The sequence below is a fragment of the Coptis chinensis genome, chromosome 3, assembly GCF_015680905.1.
Source record: "Coptis chinensis isolate HL-2020 chromosome 3, ASM1568090v1, whole genome shotgun sequence".
NCBI classification, from domain to species: Eukaryota; Viridiplantae; Streptophyta; class Magnoliopsida; order Ranunculales; family Ranunculaceae; genus Coptis; species Coptis chinensis.
In genome coordinates this window covers 119,902,899-119,918,540 of record NC_141458.1, presented here as the reverse complement: position 1 = coordinate 119,918,540, position 15,642 = coordinate 119,902,899, and the positions used below count along the sequence as shown (strand labels likewise).

The following is a 15,642-nucleotide window of genomic DNA, read 5'->3' as shown; positions in this document are numbered from 1 at the left end:
GAGAACTGGCGGGACATCTTTCATTTCGTGGGATGAAGTTGAGAACCTGGCGGACAATTTGTCCGCGTGGAGATGAAGTTGGTGAACTGGCGGGTGAACCGGGGATGAAGTTGGAGAACTGGCGGGAGAACCGCTGTCGGCTTCGTGGGATGAAGTTGGAGAACTGGGCGGAGAGAACTGTCGGCTCGTGGGATGAAGTTGGAGAACCGGCGGGACATCCGGCAACTCGTGGGATGATGAAATTGGCGAAACCGTCCGGGGATTAAGACAAACTGTCGGCTCGTGGGATGAAGTTAACCTGGCGAAACTGTCGGCTTCGTGGGATGAAGTTGGAGAACTGGCGGGAGAACTATCAGCTCGTGGGATGAAGTTGGAGAACTGACGGGAGAACTGTCAGCTCGTGGGATGAAGTTGGAGAACTGGCGAACAACTGTCAGCTCGTGGGATGAAGTTGGTCGGTGGAAGTTGTTTCTTGAATGTGGACGAAGTTGTGTAGGTATGTAGGCTTTGAGCATGGGCTCTGAGCGTGGGCTTTTTGGTAGATAGGTTTTGAGCATGGGCTTTGAGCATGGGTTTTGTATTGAATTGGGCTTTTATTGGGCCACATTTGTGGGGGCCGGAACAGTAGGTAAGTGTCATTATGATATAGAACATAAACAATGAACTAGATCAATAGATAATAACGATAAGGAAGAATAGGGTAATAAATGCAATCTGATATAGTGTAACAAATTGTATTATATGACCAGAAAAAAAAAATTAAAACACCAAAAAAAAAACTCTGATTCCTATAGTAATGGGGTAATGAAAAGGAAATCGGAGTTGACTCTTGATATCATGTCAAAGATGTTTTACTGAATATTTCTGATAATCTTATTGATATAAAATAGTATATATATATACAAGAATACAGAAGATCTCCTAGATCCACATATCTAGGAGAAGATAATACTCTTACTAAGATTACAAAATACTTGCTAATCCTAACTAAGATAACAAATATTCCAACAGTATACATGTCAAGACTCTACTAAAAGAGGCCGGATCTTCTCCGCTCGGGTGGAAAATGTTGACTTTTACACCTTACAAAATAATTTGGACATGTGTCCATTTATATAACACCAGAATAAATGAAACTAACAGAGTGAGATAAAACAAAAAAAGAAATCACTACAAATTAGGAAAGATTCTGTGCGTGCTTATCTCCACAATTGCAATGCCCAATTGTTAAGTAACTGTAAGTTTTATGAAATTTGATCAAATAACCTTTCGATTTATGATGAGATCATTTCTTTTTCAATATCAATTGATCCAGTTAGCCATTTTTGTCTTAGATTCATTTTTAAGCAATATAATGTAAGTGGCAAGTCATATTTATCCAAAATTCCATCGGAAATTCATGAACATAAGTTACATCAGAACAATATAGAACAATATAGCTACTTAATAATTCAAGAACACAAGAGTTAGAGTGAAAACACTATATATGTTTAGAAGTTCACTGAATTTAAGTAAGTACGTGTAGGTTTTCTCATTTAAATGCAAATAAAGTCTTTCTACTTAAATGAAAGATAAAGCAAACACCAAGTTACTTATTTTTTGGAGTAATAATAAAATGGTTTTTTTTTGTTGAAATATATGAGAGTAGGAGATTGTGGACATTTTGTTTTCCAGATTTCACGCATAAAATATTTCCTATTTTTTGCCATTTGATTTGATTTTCTATTTTAGTTAACACCGGAAGGTGGGGGGGCGGGGTGGTTACATATATGGACACATGTCCAAATTATTTTGTATGGTGTAAAAGTCAGTCTTTCCCACGTGGAAGATCCGGCCTCCTACTAAAATATGGCTTGTTTGAACGAGCAAACAACAACACACTAGTTCTTGTTTGTAGGTGTTAAGATTTGTCACTCGGAACAAACAATTTAATTATTATTCTTCAATCCTTAGTACTCATTGGTAAGTGTGAGAGACTTTCTCGTTGATTGAACGAGCGTTAACACAAGAAAACTAAAACCATAGAACTGATCTCTTAGAGCATCTTTAGCAGAGCAACCAAAAAAACACCAAGCAACTTTAGGAACAACATCAAAAAAACACCAAACAACTATGCGGTTTTGCCAAAACCGCGCCATATAGGCCACGCGGTTTTGCCAAAACCGCTCCATAGAAGCCCATCATACAGGTCCAAGCCCAAGCGGTTTTGCCAAAACCGCGCGGTTTTCTAGAAACCGCATGCTATAACCATTTAACTCTCGGTTTTGCGATGTTCTTTTCATTTTTCATGTTCCCTCTCATCTAAACTCATCTCCTTGAGCAAAAAAAAAAAAAAAAACTACCAAAACTCTTGAAGATTTTTTCAATGGATCATTCATCTTCTTCTGATTCTTCATTGAGCTCGAGTTCGAGCTCGAGCTCTTCAAATGATAACACTGCAGTTAAAACTCGCAAATTAGTGGCTATTGCTCTAGCTTTAGTTTGACATCGTCTGAGTTTATTGCGTCAGCAAGAAGCAGAGTCTTCTTATAGACCACATGGTGGTTCGAAGAAAGGAAGAAAATATAAGAATCGTCAGTACGAGGCAACACTGGCTCGTGTAAATGCTAACTACTTCGCCGGTATAAATCCTATATTTCGTGACCACCGACTTTCGGCCGCCGATTTAGAGTATGGGTCAGTCATTATTTACTCGTATTTTCAATCATCTTAATCATAATGTACCATATTTTCAACAAAAAGTTAATTGTGCGGGTAAATTTGGAATTAACCCAAAAATAAAAGTAATTGCTGCTATACAAATGCTTGCTTATGGGACTGCCGCTGATCTAGTAGATGATATGTTACATGTTGCTGAGCCAACTGTTCATGAATGCATGCGCTATTTCTGTGATGGAATTATTAGAATTTTTGGAGGTGAATACTTGCGCAAACTAAATGCTGCAGATATTCAACGTTTGCTTAAAGAGTTTGAGGAACGCGGATGGCCTGGAATGCTAGGAAGCATTGATTGCATGCACTGGCAATGGAAGAATTGCCCATCCGCGTGGCAAGGGTCTCACACTGGCCATAAGCATAAACCAACAGTGATTTTGGAGGCAGTTGCCGATCGTGACGCATGGATTTAGCATGTTTTTTTTTGAATGGCGGGTTCTCACAATGATCTTAATGTGCTTGACCGCTCACCAATATTTGATGATATAGTCAATGATGAAGCTATTCATTGTAACAACACTGTGAATGACCATCATTATGATATGGGCTATTACTTGGCTGACGGTAATCCTAATTATGCCACCTTGATTCAAACGATTGCTAAACCGACTATTGCACAAGACAAACATTTTGCAAAGAAGCAAGAAGCTGCTAGAAAAGACATAGAGCGGGCGTTTGGTATATTACAGTCCCGTTGGGCTATTTTAGCAAATCCGTGCAGGTTATGGTATTTGGAGAACATGGCTACTATTATGAAGGCTTGCATTATTTTACACAATATGATTGTGGAAGATGAACGCGAAATGGATATCCCGCAGTATATTCCTGATTTGGAAATACCAAGTAGAGAAGGTGATCCTGAAGATGAACGCCACTTTGTTCTATCTCGTTGGGCATTTGGCGTCGAGAGGGTTCGTTCAAAAGTTGTTCATGATAGATTGAAGAATGACTTGGCCGAGCATTTGTAGAGTAGACGTGGGCGGACTTGATTTCTATTTTTATTTGCACTTCATTTAGACTTTGTGTTTATTTATCGTTTCAATTTCTATGTATTTGTGTTCCAAGTTTATTTCTATGTATTTGTGGTTTTATGAAAGGATTTCTGTATATGAGAATTTTGAAAATACTAATTTTTTTTAGAATGATAAAAAGTATCAACTTTAAATTAAAAGAAAATATTCAATTAAAGTACATTCTAATTAAAATTAAAATACAAACTTAAATTAAAGTACGTCATTATTAAAAGACATAAATTAAAAGACAAATTAAAATACTCAAATTAAAAAACATACAAACTCAAATTAAAAGACATATAAACTCAAATTTAGACTATGCACTACTTTGACTACTACTAGTGATATTGCTAAGTCGATTCTTCATTTTTTGTAAAATTTCTGCCTTTTGAGTTGCCAAATTTCGCGCTCGTCTTCGGGTAATCCTTCTAATTTCATTCCTAATATTTTCGCATCATTTTCATCTTCTCGAAGTCGGACCGCATCTTTCTTCAATTGAAGTTTTTCTTTTTGGATTTGAAGCTTCCAATCCATCGAACTTTTCTTCAATTGAAGTTTTTCAAATTCCATCTCATCTTTCTTCAACTGTCTTTGAGCTTCCAATTTATAGCCTTCTTTGGTGGTTTTAGAAAGTTCCATCAGAAAATCATCAAGTTTCTTAGCGGATTCCTCCACTTTAGAATCACCTTCTTCTTTCTCTTTTTGCCTTCTTTTTTTGTCTTCTTTCTTTCCAAGAGGTCTATCCTCAAGCCCATGAACTTGGTGTGGATCATTATCCATTGATTGAGTTGTTGCAGTTGATATTGGAATTGATGAACCTCCTTCCCCACTGTTTGACTTCGACTTTTTGGTGGGATGCAAATCATTTCTCAACTATAGCCTCTTCCATTTGGATGAGTCTTTCACCATATTATAGCATTGCATCCACTTCCAAACCCCATTATGCATCGCATATGCACTTATTGCTTCCTCAACCTACCAATTAAGCAAAAACTAAATTAGAATTGAAAAATATATTTGTTAATCAAAATAACAAATAAAAAATAAATACTTACCATCATATTGTCATTATAGCCACTTGGAGGAGATGCTTGAATTTTAGAAAGAATAGCATGAAACTTGTTGATATTAGCTTGAATAATAGACCAACGGTGTTTCATACCGTCAAGTTATGTTTCGGTCATTTTTCCTAAATTTGCATGAAATGCATTTAGAATTCTAACCCAAAAATCGTTCGACTTTTGCTCATTTCCTACTACACCATCTTGACTAACTTGTAGCCAACTATTGGTGAGAGCAATATCTTCTTCTTGTATCCATGAAACCCCTCTTGATTTTGATTTTGGTTCTTGACTCATTATTGTTTAAAGAGTAGAGAATAAAGAGTAGAGAATAAAGAGTAGAGAGTAGAGAAAAGAAGTGAGTGTAAAAATATGGGGTGAGTGTTTCAATTTATAGGGTTAGAAAGATATAGCCGTTTTTTGCCCGTTGTTGTAATTGAGAGCACACGGTTTTAGGAAAACCGCGCCATAGAAGCCCATTTAGCAGCCCAAGCCCACGCGGTTTTGCCAAAACTGCGTAAGTGATTTAATACAATACCAAACCTGGAACCAAATATTGGTCGATTTGGTGTTTGGTTTGGTGTTTTTTTGGTGTTTTCATCAACATGTAGCTCTCCTGAAGTTGAAAAAACACTAAATTCTTAAGAATTTGGTAAGAATTTGGTGTTTGATGCTAGATTGATATCACTGCTAAAGATGCTCTTAGCTTATTACGCCCCAAATTAATTACGACATGCTCGACCTGTTAGACAATACACCCATAAATAAGGCCCAAATCAACTCGAACTGTTTTGTGTCATTTTCAGGGGCATTATTTAGTGGCCAAGAGCACACCAAGGCGATAAGACTTTTTAGTTAGTGTTAGACTATTCAAATTTGTCACACTGAGGTGAAATTCACTATATACCTCAAAATGACATAAACATAAGCATTTGCCTATGTTATGGATCTCTTTAGAGATTATTAATGTGAAAAAAGGTAAACTAATTAAAACAACCATTGGTGCATAAAGAATTGGAAATAACGATGAGATGGCACATTCAATACTTTTATTTGTTCTCCAGATTTATTTAGTACTAATTATTAATATATTTTGTTCAAGGCAGCTCTGAACCTCTTGGAGAACTAACACTTCCTCCAGTCTTTAAGAGCCTTTAGAGACCTCGCATACGGTAAATGAAAACATATTGCCAAAGTTGTTGTATACAGCAAAAATCGATCGGTTTAGTCAAATGGCCACTAGCTCCATTTCTTAGTGCTTCCACCACACCACCCGGTTCATCATCAGCAGTAAGCACTGTATTTGAATAACCATCCAAGTTATATATATTAATTATCCCAGTTATACATTAATTATATGGAGGGGAAAAAAAAAACAACAACAACAACTCATTAAACATACGGAGAGAAAATTAATAAGATCTCTAGGATATGAATTTTAAACTCACTGATAACAGGAATCTTGAAATCATCTTTCACGTTAGCAAGGAGCTCGAATCCATCTAAATGTGGCATGTGGTCATCAGCTATAATTATATCAAAACCTCCTTCGTTCTCATAGAGTAAGTCTATGGCATCAACTGCTCGGGTAACTGCCGTAACTGAAATAATCGGTATAAATATTCTTAGTATGTATGTTTGTCCAGGATAAGTGCAATTCCAGTGTACAAAACAAAAAATATAAGATAAATTGTGCCTCGACCATAGTTTAAGATTTCGGAATTTTTGAAATTTTGATAAATTCAAAAACTGAAATTCTAATTTGTATTCTGTTATGTTTCAAGTACATTTTGAAATTTATGTTTTTTCAACTAAACTCTTGATTTGAGTTCCAAATTTTTCAAAAACCAAAATATTAAACGGAATTCCATGAAAATCACATATTATCTGGACTAAGCCCCACAAGATTGCATTTGGCTTTAAAATACTTAGTCTTAGTAGTTAGCACATGTTCCCACATAGATAGGTAGGGTCTCTCTCTCTTTTTTTGGTGGGGCCAATAAAAATATCAACTAAAAAAAACTCAAAACACAAACTGACAAAAACAGAACACAAAAAGTAGGCATAACAGTATAACACGTGTTAGGAAATTATGCAAAGTTAGAACCGATGCACGGCTAATATGGCTATCTCTACCACGCACTTATAGTATAAATACTAACAATTAGCACGTATTTTGCATGTGAATTATATATTTACTTAATTTTTTTTTTATTGACTTTTTTGTAATAGGGCCAACAAAAAGCAAATAGTTAAAAAACAGACAAAAAGCAAACAGTTAAAAAACAGACAAAAGTCACATGTTTCTGAATAAACAATTTTGTCCTAAAAAAAAAAAAAAAACTTTTAGAACTCATTTCTTTGTTTGACCCATACAACATGTGTCAAGAAATGAGCACTTGTTATAACATGTAACTCACCCAAGTCTCTTATAAGTAGTAGAGATACTAGCAATTAACAAGTGCTTTACATGTGAATTATATTTGTTTTTTTTTTAATTGACTATTTTGTGGTATGGCCCAACAAAAAACAAACCGTGAACAAACAGACAGAAGTCAAACTAAACAAACTGTTTTGTTCCATAAAACAAATAGAAAAAACTTTTAGAAATGATTTATTTGTTTGACCGGCTTAGATGGCTACATGTGTCAAGAAATTAACACTTGTTAAAACAGAGAGACAACTCAATTGGCTAACTCACCCAAGCCTCTTATAAGTAATAGAGATAATATCACAATCAAAAGAATAATATATGTGTACGTCCGTGTAATTGTATTAATTTATTCAAACTATTTTATATTAAGGTGGACCATCTCCTCTAATTTGCGTTTAGAATCCCCAATACAATGTTAGGGACCAATTAATATGTGAACAGCCAAAGATATTATTATTATAAAATATTAAATTTCATTTAATTGAAAACAATGAATATTAAGTTTACATATAATCTAGAATTGGTTGAAATTATCTATATATGAATTATGAATATAATTTTAAATTTATTAATTATTAAAACTTTTAAATATAACCCACATTACTTATTCGCAAGACTTTTGCAGCAAAAACAATTATAGATTTTCAATAGGTACTCATTGTCGTGCTGTTCTGGTTCGAATATCTGGTTCTAATGCAAAACAATTGTTAAAAAAAACAATTAGTTAGGAGGTGTTTTAATATCTAGCAAAATCGAGGAGATTATTCTAATATCTATTATTAAAAGAAAATTTAGCAGGGAAGTGATTTTAATATATATTAAAATTGGGGAGGTAATTCTAATATCCAGCAATAGGGAGATGGGAAAACTGGAAAAGACATACAGGAGAATGTTTATGATTTGTGCATCTTTTGGGCCTTATTGTGTCAACCCGTGAAAATCCGAGTATGGGCCTTTTGGAACAGCAACTTAAATGGGACCTGATATGTAAACAGTACTGTGGAAATGGGCGTCGGTTGTCCTTTAATAAATAAATAAGGCCGTGTCTGAGACCATCATGTGAGAAAGGAGACCGGCCCACATTCGTTAACACTTAACAATTGGAGATGTTCAACATGACAACTGTGACCATAGTACAAAATATCAGGATATGGGTATTTATCGATACTCAATTTTGAGACCGGATATTGTGGATATTTCTTGATATATCATGATCGTTAACAAAATCCCTTAACAATTGGAGATGTTCAACATGACAACTGTGACAACATCTACTCCATGAGTGATGAGTCCATGCATGATATTGATGGAGGCTCAAGTTACAAATTATCAAGCAATTCCAATAACATGTATCAAAATTGAAAAGGTTGAATGAATTTGGGCCTTGTTGGATCTCTCCATAGATTTGATCGATCACAATCAGATACAACAAGATCACAACAAAACATATCCCAGGATAAATAGCTTCAATTAGATACAAAAAATAGAACGGACAATGATTGACTATAGGTTTGAAAAAATATTCACAGAGCAATGTAGTATTGTAGTGACTGTGTGCTTCATTTTTTCAAATTAATTAATAAATTCGCATTTAGAAGGATCCCTACACAATAAGTCTTATAGTTATAGGTATGCAATATGCACGCATGCCTTCAATCAAACCATTAGCAACATCTGTGAGATTTCGTCTAACATGAAAGAGCAACAGGAGAGCCAAATATTAATTTTAGCATAGTACCTTGGTATTTGCAGGTCTTAAGCATATCCACAAGGTTCCTAAGGTTTAGCAAGTCATCATCTGCAACCAACACACGGAGGCCTTCCTGACTAAACTTAAACTTGCCACCTTCCATGATAAAAGAAAACACTCAAATGAAGAAAAAACAAAGCAATATAATGTGTGTAGAATACTAAGAGAACTAAAAAGAGGGTGATATATAGGTCTACCTTCGGGGACAATTGTTCTTTTTCTGGTCACATTTTAGGAAAATCTTTTCAGCCTATGAAAAAAAAAGAAATAATTTAAACACCATAAAGAAATTAACTGGCACATTCAAGTCCCAGCCTCCAAACACCCTAATTTTGCATCCGGCCATTAAGTAAGAGGCATAATTGAAAATTGAAAAGTCAAAGTAATTAAAGAAGATAATTTAAATCACTTTTTTCTTGGTATGCCTAATTACCATTTACCTTAGTGTTATATGTGTGTTATCCTTGATCAGCATCGGGTACGCTTGTTACTCCTACCCATGCATATTGGCATATTGTGTTTTTTATATATATCTTGCGCGCTTTGCAATTGCAACTTATCTGGTAAGAGTGTACTAGACTAACAACCAATTTCAAAATCAAGTTTAAATGTGACTAACCAATTTATATTGTAGGGAGTGTAATAGATAATATATCCTGCTCATCTCTATAAACCTTCTGAGGAACAGAGGAAGTACAACAAGAAATACATATATGTATCTCCAAAAGGAGCACTATTAAATTTGACTTCACGAAAACATACAGTGTGATGAAGTGAAAAACTATTATCTATTGCGAAGATTTATTTGGTGTGCCAAATATGATTTATTAGTACGCAGTAGATGTAAACTTGTAAAAATGGAAGACTGTAGAAAGGTATTCGGCTATGGTATGTTTGGCAACCTCATGGAGGAACGACTCATCAACTGTAGAAGACTGTAGTGCACTTATCTAAATGTCAAAGCCCTTTGCAGTAACACGTACCTATGCTTTGCAGATGGATGATAGATGGTGTTCAGTGGAAGAGAATTGAATAACAGTAACACACCTATGGTCTTGGACAGCTTCAAAGCATTGACATGACTCAAAAGGCGATGCTCTCAAGAATTTGCTCATATATTTAGGTGCAAGCTAGCAGCCTGCAGTTATAATGTACTTGGGTACTAGGCGTAATCAGGCTCGATCTATTAGAGCTGGACACATGCTCGATCTATTATTGAAAGATCTGATGAAATCCAAACAATAAACAGAATCAACCATAATTTTACACCAAAAGATAGTATTCTCTTCGACTGACGAAATACCATATATAGGCATGTGAGCATGTCTAAGGTGCACTAAGGACCAACTTATTGCAATGAACTAAGGTGCTCATAGAACAACACTATAACAGCAAAAAGCGCCACCACTGCTGAATCTCCACATTTGCTGCCAGGAACATATTGATTTCAAATTCGGAATCCACAGCCCCTTCACAACCTTGTTAAACTGTTACTGCAAGACTGAAACAAAGTTTTATCAAGGAGTACAAAATAAAGAATTTTGAAAAGAAAAAGTTGGTAGCAGGACACCAATCCGTTCAATCGAGAAAGTTGTGCTTAATAAAATAAGACATGCCTGAGGGTTAGGTTGGTTTCTGTCACTGTAAATAAGATATTCAGAGTCATCACTATAACAGTCGTCCAGTAAAAATTCAGCCAACTTAGCCAGGTCATATCGCTCATCACCACTTGGTAGTGCTGGTGGTGCGCGCATGTACGTACTGAGACTGATTTGAGATCATGAAACTTCTTTTAGAACCCTCATTGTCTTCCACTGGGCTCAACAACTTAATAACCTCATTTAATGGATCGTCCCCAGAGTTGATGTTGTTTGACGGCACACCCCCTTCGGGTCCACTCTGCTGCACTCCGATAATCCTTCCATGAGTGATTGTTTGCAGTCCAAAATAGTTGTTTGCAGCAGTGTGATTGTTGCTTGCGTTTCTTGAATCTGGGGCTTTGTTGTTCCAACTTCCAAGAGCCAAAATCCAATACTCCCAATTCCCATGTTTCCATTGCTATGACAATGTTACAATTTTGAAGATTCAAGTCGCTGAAGTTTTCATCAAGTGCTGCATTAGGAAGAAAACCTGGTTCCGCCCGAGGTTGTTTGTGAATCATCATTTGTTGTGTTGTTGTCGCTACCATGAAAAGAATTATTGCCAGTGTTGCTCATGAAGGAATGGCATCGCCAGTACCAAAACATGATTGTTTCTTGTGTCCATGGCTGCTCAGCGTAACTAAATGTACTTCACATCTTGCTTGAAGCAGAGTACAATTTGGTTGAACTTTCTGCTGCCGGGCAAATTGAGGAAGCAGTTCCTGTTGATTACTAAGCAATTTTACAGAATCATCACATGGTAGTGAGCCTGACTTACTAGTCTTATTGGTCGATGAACTCCTAGGGTTATTACTAACATCCCTAGATAGGCCATTGTTTTATATTTCCTTAAGAATTAGCGATAACTCTGCAATATATAATGCTATTCATTCACGACTTATAAAACACAAAAATGGCATAAATATCAAAATTCATCAGTATCAAGTGTATCTCATCACGACATCACCAATAATGAAAATGTGCAAAACTACAAAACCAATTTGGTATGGTCTTCTTAAGATTTACTATACATTATTACTAATAATTAGTAACAAGAAATATTATTATGAATACGTAGTGCTACTACTGCGGCGTTATTGCCCTACGTTGCAGCTGCTATACTTGTATCATGTTGCATGCTACTACGACCGCTCTGTGAAGTTAACTTTGGTGGATTTATTAGAGACTATGAAGGCCAAGTTATATATGATGGCTAGCTTACAATGGCAGTAACAAGATCAGATCTGTGCTAGTGCTGGCCTGGACATGAAAGGTATAAACAGGGTTAGCTGTATGGAGCTTTGTTAATGGGGATAAGACATGCAACAATTGCATTTTATTCCTTGAGATAAGAGAAGATAATTAATGGACAGGAGGTGCTTGCTGGTATTGTAGAAGTCTCCAAGCCATCAGTTATTATATGTCAAGATTTGAGGTGATACTAGTGAAGCATATCCTCAGCGAAACAAATAAACAAATAGATCGAACAGCTTACTAGCTGATAATCTTGTAATCATTTTGTTGTTAGCATCATACTTAGTACTCCTCCATGGCTCCATTGGATAGTATATATGCTTCAATTCATGTAATAGTGGAGGAAAATGTAATAGGCAAAACGTATACCAGATTTTGAGATCAATACGTACAGGTCCAGGTTCTGCCTAAACCTCTACTTGGTTCAGGAAAAGGAAAAAAAAAAAAGGGGGTGGGGAGTGGGGAGGTATTTAGAATCAGACACCTCAGAGATTATTACCGTGAGCATATATAAATTCTCTATTTTGTATTCCATACCACCGTACCCCATGTGGAACAATATATTCGGGGGGGGGGGGATAATAATAAAAATAGAATCATCACACTTGGTAAATAAAAAGCAAACCTGCAAATGGCTTGCAATATTAGCTCTAGTCAATCCAGGCGCTCTCATCAACTCAAGAATTTTATTTGGATCAACATCTGCATCAAGACAAAAGAAAAAAAAAACCAATTAAGTACATGACTACAATGAATTTCAGAAGATCAAGCTTAGGGAAAAACAAAGCAGAACAAGAAGATATTCTAATTTCGATCTAGCTAGCTAGCAAGAGATTCTTACTTTCAACCGGTCTGCCTGAAGGATCAATAGCTTTCAAGAATTGATGATGAAGTTCGTCTGTCCAGACCAGCTTTTGCGTCTTTACAAGAGCTGATGAAGAATCATCACCTTTACGTTCTTTGTACTTATATATCTCTTTGGACATTTTCTTCCCACCACCCTTTTGTCTCAAGTTCTTTTTATTTGTCGAGAAGGAATACTCAATAATATTCTTCCCCATTACCTTCGCAAGAGGTACAGCTCGCTCCAAGAGAATTAAGAAAGAAACATTTTTCTTGTGAAGCACAATTTGTGAAAGCATTTCCGTTTCTTCAAGCTGCTTGATTGGCTTTATGAGGTAAAAACAAGCACCATATCGCAATGCTTTGCTCATTACTTCCCGTCTTTCATCAGCAGACAGGACTGCATTTTGAGAGAGTTCCAAGTTAGAAATACAAGTAATAATAACGTTGAAGAAAGATCAATCGAAGGCTGTCTTCAACAAAATAATAACTTCAAGAGAGTTCAAGTTAACTCTGACTCTATACTTGAGCGCGCTTTGTAGATTCAGTCATTGCTTTAGGGAGACAAACTGTGTTGCTGACTACTTAATTAGCTATAAGATGAATGTGCCTACCCATGTAGTATATTTTATTTCTCCATTAGATTCTACTTTAGACATGATCGATTCTAAATGAGGATGCTCAGGGGAATATTTACGCAAGACAATGATTTCTATATATAGGTTTGGATCTCCTTAACTGTATAGGACCTATTGATGACATGTGAAGTCAGAGGCAAACAGGGATCGCACGAGGTATTGTAAAGGGAGAGCCTGTTGCAGCAGATCAAGTCCGCGGAAACGTAACTGGAACTCTCCTTCACCCAATGAGATGAACGAACCTGATGAGAGGAGGAGTTGGAGAAAGGGAGAGTATAAAAAGAGAAAAAGAGGAGAAAGAAAAGAAAAAAGATCGAGAGAAAAAGACAGAGAGATTGTAATTTTTTGAGTATACATTAACCCAATGAGTTCTTTAAAACGAAAGGAGAAAATGAAAATAAAATAAATGAATTTTAAAAGAAAAGTGGTTATATGTGGATATATAAAATCTTACTAACAACAGGAATCTTGAACTCTCTTCTAATTAACAATGTCAAGGAGCTGCAAGCCTGCAACTTAACCCATCTAAACCTTCCTGGAGATAGATGTCTGTCAAAACTATATCAAATCCACCATGCATCGCTTGGAGTATGTTTAAAGCATCTGTTGCATTGGCTGACAGCCAGGACTAAAAGAAGAAAGCTGAATGCGATTAAGATCTTCAGAGGGAAGTCACTGATAATCTCAAAGTAAGCTATATTACACTAAGTCTATTTTGTTTGCTTTATATTCCGACCATAAGATAAAGGGTCAAGTGATCAACCCTTATTACCAGGCCAGGACCCGTGTTAATCATGGTTCCAGATTCAAACAGGGTCTGAAGCTAATTAGCTTGTCCGTTGTGGCAATATGTATGTCCAAACTCACCTTTGATTTGGATATGCGTCTAGCCTGAGTTCCTGACCCATACCTAAGCTTTTTATCCCCTGGTGAGTGGTGAGAAGGAAGTTAGAACACACCTGACCTCTTGGTTACGTGTTACTGATCATATACATATCATGACCAACCGAAATCTGAAGATAATTTCTTGGATCCATAATCTGGAGTTACCGTTCTAAAGGATAATACTGCAAATCTAAAGCATACATAAGAACATGAACATTGAAGTTACCATGTATGAAGGTTAACCTGGGGATGTGATTTAATTTGATCATCGATATGTATAAGAAACTAAGTGCAACAAATTTAGGGTATGTTTGCATCAGGTGCTGGTTCTGATTGTTGGTTTTGGTTACCTGTTTGAAGATGCTTGGTTACTAGTTGAAACACTAGTTTGTGCGCTGGTTCGCGTAAGCCAATCCATTCAGCCAAATTTTGGTTAATCTAGTTTGCTGGTTGCAAGAAAAAGCTGATTCAACATTCAACAATTTGAAAATACAGCCTTTGATTCAACAAGAAAGAAAATAAACTAACTTGTTTTACAGAGATTTACTACAGGCAGGGACAAATAATACTTCATTTCAAAATTCAAACGAATGCTGACTAAATTTGTTCCTGTAGCTCTTTACAATCTATCCATAAATTATTTGCAGTGAATCCGGCCATATTATTACTTTTGCGGTCAATGCTTAAAAATTATCCTAAACTTTTTTCAGTAAATTTTAATTCTTTGAATCAGTACGGCCACAATAATAATAATAAGTAGCTTAGGAAGTTTTATATATAAAGATTAAAGACCAGATCAAGAAAGAAAAAACAATTAAACATTAAATATAAAAAAAATCAAGAAAGAAATTAAAAATGGAAAGAAACTCAATTTTCTTTCCAACACAGTAATGGGCAGGCGGTCATATCATGACTCTTAAAACTAGACATGAACATTTTTTGTTAACACTATTTCGGACCATAATGACAACAACCAAAAAAAATGGAAAGAACTATCCCAAATTCCCAGATTTAAATAAAATGGCGTCAGACTACTAAAAAAAAATGTGCGAATTGAAGCCTTCGTATATATTTTTTTTTATTGACAAGCCTGTTTTAAATGACTCTTTGATGCTGGCGGGTTCGAGACCTAGACCTCTGGTATTATCACCCAAAGGTTTTACCGACTTTGCTAGTCGGCACCTACAACCTAGGGGTGACAATGGGTCGTGTTGGGTCGGATTTGTGTCATGTCATATTCGGGTCACGTGTTAGGAGAGCAAATCCAAACCCGACCCAATTACTAATCGTGTCGAGTTTGTCAAACCCAAATCCAACCCGCCTATATAACGGGTTACCCAACGGGTGACCTGCTAAGCCAACGGGTCAATTTTAGATCATTTTCGGATCGGATTCACAAACAACCTGTA

General features: G+C 36.0%; 2 protein-coding genes across 18 annotated transcripts; one reads left to right on the top strand and one right to left on the bottom strand.

The window, feature by feature from the left end:
* The first annotated feature begins 2,801 nt into the window (after positions 1-2,801).
* LOC147513732 (uncharacterized) lies at positions 2,802-3,683 on the top strand. Its single transcript, XM_086598948.1, has 2 exons — positions 2,802-2,968; positions 3,437-3,683. The coding sequence occupies exons 1-2, from the start codon at positions 2,802-2,804 to the stop codon at positions 3,681-3,683; spliced, it is 414 nt and encodes a 137-aa protein (XP_086455074.1).
* Positions 3,684-5,821: 2,138 nt separating this feature from the next.
* Positions 5,822-15,023, bottom strand: LOC147513731 (two-component response regulator ARR14-like). Of its 17 annotated transcripts, none has more exons than XM_086596955.1 (11): positions 14,762-15,007; positions 14,584-14,679; positions 14,216-14,423; positions 13,803-13,976; positions 12,709-13,110; positions 12,493-12,569; positions 9,957-11,335; positions 9,171-9,223; positions 8,962-9,069; positions 6,238-6,390; positions 5,822-6,086 (listed from the first exon to the last, which is right to left on the bottom strand). In XM_086596955.1, exons 5-7 carry the CDS (start codon positions 13,079-13,081, stop codon positions 11,186-11,188), a joined length of 600 nt encoding a protein of 199 aa, XP_086453081.1. In that variant the 5' UTR covers positions 13,082-13,110; positions 13,803-13,976; positions 14,216-14,423; positions 14,584-14,679; positions 14,762-15,007; the 3' UTR covers positions 5,822-6,086; positions 6,238-6,390; positions 8,962-9,069; positions 9,171-9,223; positions 9,957-11,185. The 17 variants fall into 17 exon arrangements, with proteins under 17 accessions (XP_086453081.1, XP_086453079.1, XP_086453083.1 ...); XM_086596953.1 differs by having other exon boundaries at positions 14,216-14,274; XM_086596957.1 differs by lacking the exon at positions 13,803-13,976 and having other exon boundaries at positions 9,957-10,474; positions 10,590-11,335; positions 14,216-14,274; positions 14,584-15,008.
* Positions 15,024-15,642: the final 619 nt, after the last annotated feature.

Excerpts from the sequence above, each read along its gene's own strand:
- LOC147513732 (XM_086598948.1), top strand. The coding sequence starts at position 2,802 with ATGCTTGCTTATGGGACTGCCGCTGATCTAGTAGATGATATGTTACAT. Across the intron at positions 2,969-3,436 it reads ATTCAACGTTTGCTTAAAGA|GTTATGGTATTTGGAGAACA; the intron begins GTTTGAGGAACG and ends AAATCCGTGCAG.
- LOC147513731 (XM_086596950.1), bottom strand. The coding sequence starts at position 13,081 with ATGAGCAAAGCATTGCGATATGGTGCTTGTTTTTACCTCATAAAGCCA. Across the intron at positions 12,570-12,708 it reads TTCAGGCAGACCGGTTGAAA|ATGTTGATCCAAATAAAATT; the intron begins GTAAGAATCTCT and ends GTCTTGATGCAG. Across the intron at positions 11,336-12,492 it reads ATATTGCAAGCCATTTGCAG|GAACTGCTTCCTCAATTTGC; the intron begins GTTTGCTTTTTA and ends AGTAATCAACAG.